The sequence below is a fragment of the Eurypyga helias genome, unplaced genomic scaffold, assembly GCF_000690775.1.
Source record: "Eurypyga helias isolate BGI_N326 unplaced genomic scaffold, ASM69077v1 scaffold51695, whole genome shotgun sequence".
NCBI classification, from domain to species: domain Eukaryota; kingdom Metazoa; phylum Chordata; class Aves; order Eurypygiformes; family Eurypygidae; genus Eurypyga; species Eurypyga helias.
The window spans coordinates 1-5045 of record NW_010250508.1 but is presented as its reverse complement, the minus strand read 5'-3'; the positions used below and the strand labels follow the sequence as shown (position 1 = coordinate 5045).

Genomic DNA, 5045 nt, shown 5'->3' with positions numbered 1-5045 from the left:
GGGGGGGGGGAACCCACCCAACCAACACAAATCCAGTCATGACTTGCAAAAAGGACACAGGAAAAACCTACACAGTTCAGTGTAACATCAGGGATCCGACTGACACTTTACAGCTTTGTCTTTCCATTATTTTTTTCCAGCTCTCAATAAAAAATAATGCTTCTGAAGAAGTTAGCTTCCACTGAGTCTGACTTCCAGGATAATCAGCCACTGTGTCTCTTTAATATTGAAACACAATTTTACATTTACTTCGAAACTGTCTTTTTCCCAGACAGGGACAAGTCGTTCATAAAACTAAGTTCATTCTACAGGATCTTTACATCATGTCTAATCTCTCACCATCACTCAGTACCCTTTCCCATGCCTATAAAACTCCAGCTCTTTTTCTTTTCCAGACATCTACGATTAGAATGACACATGACACTTATTGTGCTTCCAAACTAAACTTATCCATGACTAGTCCACGATCATTTGTGCTTGTGCCAATATCACCTTTTACCTTAATGTCCTTTTCACCCTTTCTCATGCCTGCTTCTGACCTATCACATCTTTCAGCTTCTCTTTTGGTAAACTAAACCAGCTAACCTGCTTTGGTCTACAAATGAACTAAGTTCAGTTATGAATATCGTTTATTTCACTTGGAAGTTAAACTGTATCATGGCCCAACAGTTAAAAAGATAAATCATAGTAATTTTTTATCCAAGTAATTTTCCAGAGACAAAATGCAGGAGTCTCTTAACACACAAGGTGTGTAGTTCCAGAAAAATAACATACCTAATCATTAATTAAGTATGTTGAAAAGAGTGGTTAAATGAAAGCTATGTTTTAACAATATATGTTATATATGCAAATCTATATGCAGAAACTTTTAAGACCTAGAAGTCAGGGCTGTGTGCTCATGTATCCTTGAACTTCACACACCAGATCATTTCCACAGTTTGACTGGCATTATTGTAAAGATTGTTCATAAGGTAAAATATTGGCATAACATATGTATTAGGTTTACCATAAGGGATTCAGAACGGCTCGACACGTGGTCCTGCTGCACAGAACTGGCTCATACTGAATAGGAGGCAAGTCTGGCCGTTCCTTCAGAGGTGTGAAGAGGGCAGCGACCGGGACCACCATTCTTGTGGCTTCAAGACGACTTGAAGGCCAAACATTCCAGCTGAATCTAACTCCATCTCTGTCCTCATTCTCCTGGATAAATTCCAGGAAGGTTGTCATGGTCAACTTCTCTGTTTATCCCTAAAATAAAAGGATAACCATTAGCAGAATGTTGAAATGCAAAGCAATTTTATTCATTAAATACTGAATGCGCTTACTGACAGTCACACATTAAAATACCGTGAGTTATAATAATAAACACTGAATAGTGCTTCTTAAATCCTCAAAGCAATGCACAGAATTCCAAGGTGAAACAAAAAAGAAATTAAGACTCCTAAGATGCAGCAACTTTCTCAAAATAACAAATATTTGATCCATTGCAAGTTAAATACATAGTGTTAAAATAGTCCATATCCACATCGCTTCTTGACTTAAGCGACAAATTCCAGCAAGGAATACTACAACTAAAGCAGTAATTCTAGGGTAGGCCAGAGTAGAGAATATGCAGCACACTAACTATAAAAAAAAAATATTTGCTTACAAAAAAAAATACTGCTTTAAGGACTTCCACTAATCCATTTAGTTATTCATTATGTTCACTATTCAAGAATCATTCATTCTTACAAATCGTTTAATCCTCTAACTTCTTTTAAGAATCAAACAGCAGAAAGTGTTTCTCCTAAGTATACTTGTTTTATGTCTTCTGCTGCATCATATTTTGTAAAAGTTTTCTAACCGCATTTTTGGTAACTCATGATGCAGCCTACATTCAAAAGGGAAGGCGTAACAACACGATATTCCACAAGAGTACATTCCTTCATTGCCAGGAAATAACTTTGTAAGAAATACGAGTGCCGTATTCCACTACATTATCTACCAAGATACTAAAAAAATGCCTAAAGATGCCTTTTAGATGCCTAAAGCTTTCAAAATTTTCGGATGCAGTTACTCAGAAGCTGGAGCACTGAGGAACACCAACACATCTCAGAAGCTCAACAGGTACCTGTGAACATCTGGGAAAGCCACTAAGAAGCACACTCCCTCCCACCAACCCAAAACCCCTCAGCTATAAGCACACTGTTCCTGAATATCTGCCGCATGCTTCCCAGTATATTTTACAGTAGATAAAGTACAGGTTTTTCCGGCAACTAGAATATCTAAACTCCCACTGCCTAATAAATTAAGAATTTATTCTAAAAGTCTACATGAACCACTTCAGAGGTATCTGGGAAAATACCCCTAGTTCTCAGTTTAGACTGTACTAACTTAATGAACAGCTTTAAGAAATGCTGGAATCCTCCTGATTTGAGATTCAAATCAGGAATTCTCACAAGCACACTGACCTTCCTAGTCCTGCGATTACATATGCTAAGGGACACTCCTGGAAAACTCTATATTTATAAACACCTAGCTCTCTTTACTAAAATTATAATGGCATTGCAACTTTAGTTTCTATGACAGTTAAAAACATTCTAAGTTCTATTAAATTACAATATAACTTAATAGTTTTATTCTAATGCTGACTTCTAACACATTAACAACATCAATAAAACAAAAAAAGAAGCCTCAAATTTCACAGTTAGTATCGTTAGGAAATAATCAACTGTCAGCATATGATTAAAGCTACAAAAAAGAGGCTTGAAATTGTTCCTATGAAACACAGACTGACAGGAAAACTTGCCTCAGAAGTTTTCCACAGGTGCTATCACTATCACTGATCTCCACATCGCAACAGAAATACTCTCATAAGCAGTCTCCCAACATTTTAATGGGTATGCAGCAAATCTAGATGTCACGGCAATTGCAACACAGGGAGCCCCATGGGACTTTGTGCAGAAGGGCGCTTCCCCCATCGCTTTTACTCAAAGTGCTGCGAGGCCACGGGGCTGAATGAGGCCACGGGGCTTGAACGAGGCCAGTGGGCTGGTGGAAGCTGTCACATGAACTGAGGGATCAGAGACAGAAGAAAATTAAACTAAGAGAGGAAAGAACAGCCTGATATTTGGAAAGGATCTAGAATTTGAGAGACTCCTGCCCTAATATATCAAAATATCAGTGTTTTGTGAAGGAATATTATCTCTGAAAATGGGGTCTGCATGAGGCAACTATCTCAGCTGTACCCACAAACTGAATAATCTCTCCTTTTAAAATTGCCTCCCAAGAAAACAAGAGAAAATGGCAACTTGAAGGCCATTTCAGCCTATCCACAGGCATCTGCTACAAAGTCCAACAACCCCACCTCCATACACTGCCACGTGAACTCCCACTTTCTGTACTGGACTTAAAGTCTTTTCTCCACATTCTACTCCAGCGAGGTCTGAAATGGTTCTACGTGGATACTGTTTTTACCGCTCAGTTATTGCTCCTCAGAGGGCAATGTACAAACACCCGTGTGCAGTGACTAATAAAGTGCACATATATACATAAAAGATTTGCTGGATTTATTGAGTTAAATACTGTTACTTTCTAGTAAAATATGTATTTCCTATTCAGAAGGCAGAACCTGCTAATAATCAAATTCTCCTCCATCTTTTCTTCCATTCTTCCTTTCCAAAAGCCAATAATGCTTGCATGTTTCATCATTCCTCAGCCCTGAAACTCATGGTCTGACAAGTTACATTCGGTTTCAGCACCACTGTTAAAACTACACAAGCAGGTTTCCTGGGACAGGTGTGGAGATGCATTACCTTAGACCGGAACAGCAAACCTCATACCCCTCACTGCCACAAAATACATACTGCCCACCTCAGAAAAACAGAAGTGATTTTCAGAACAGCTGAACAGCAACAGCTCCCATGCTGGGGTGTCACTGCTCCAGTTTTCCTGCAGAACAGGGCATCCAGAAAAGACCAGCAGTCCTTCCTGCCTGGCTTGCTTCCTCCCTCCCACTGCTGAGGCTGAACTTACCTCGCACCCCTGCACCACGGCAATCGCACACTGTGTGACACAAAGAAGACACACCTGAATTGCAGAGAGAGTCACAGGCTGACTATACCTGACTGTGAAGGCTTGATTCTCAGGAAAATAATAGTATTCATGTAATTACTCTGACTAGATACGAGAGTACAGTTGGGGCTTTCTAACCATCACACATTTCAAACATGTTTGATACACCTCTCAGAAAGCTACCCTATAGCTGAATAAACAGTTCAGAAACACATTACTGTGAAATGTTTCTAGAAGCAATTTCAAACAGCAACAATAGTTTCTTCACAACACATTACTCTAAAAGCTCCTCCTTCATCTCAGCACATTTACACAACACATGTAAACGTGTGCCAATACAGAGGATCACCAAAATAATATCCACTAATCCTTGGAAGCATATCCAGCCAAAATCAAATCATTTCTCTCTACAGCATTTAAAAGTTCCAGCACAGATGGATCAGAGTCCCTCATATGACCGTGTATTTAGATACCAGTAAATCAGTACAGTTCACTGTGTGCTTTTCTGACAACAAACCTATTTTTTTCAGATTATGCACTAACAATCCATTAAAATAAAAGAGATTAATAATAAGCCTTTAATAAAATGGTTATGCCAAAATCAGCATTTCAGATGCAAATCTATTTCAGATGCAAATCTATTTTCAGTTCCAAGAAGGAACTCAAATATAAGAGGATGACTTAGTACGTATCTAAAGCACCTGTGAGTTGTCCAACTGATAACACGGGAGTTTAATTTTCACTACTCAAACACAGCCATCCTCCAAACCTGCTCTCCCAGTTTTGTTCACTGAGGACATTTTTTCTTTAAACATCCAGTGATTGTAATAACCCACCTACATTAAAAAACACATATTCCACTGCAGCAGGGCCTGCCTAAACCCAATTTTTGTGTAGCTTTACAGCAGGCACCCGTCAGAGCCCCTGGCAGCGACATGAGGCGGGTACGGAGGGGCTCCCGGCGCTGCCGGGCTGAGCCGCACTGTACACCC

The 5045-nt window shown here is 39.5% G+C and overlaps 1 protein-coding gene across 1 annotated transcript in view; it reads right to left on the bottom strand.

Annotated features, from left to right (window-relative positions):
* The window catches only part of LOC104509659 (protein transport protein Sec23A-like), a gene marked incomplete at its 3' end in the record, with an annotated part of 3656 nt that extends 2424 nt beyond the window's left edge, over window positions 1-1232 (bottom strand). The window contains exon 1 of the mRNA XM_010151681.1: window positions 1007-1232. Within this exon, the coding sequence (XP_010149983.1) occupies window positions 1007-1227 (221 nt within the window). The remainder of the gene's footprint in view (window positions 1-1006) is intronic.
* Between the last annotated feature and the right edge of the window lie 3813 nt (window positions 1233-5045).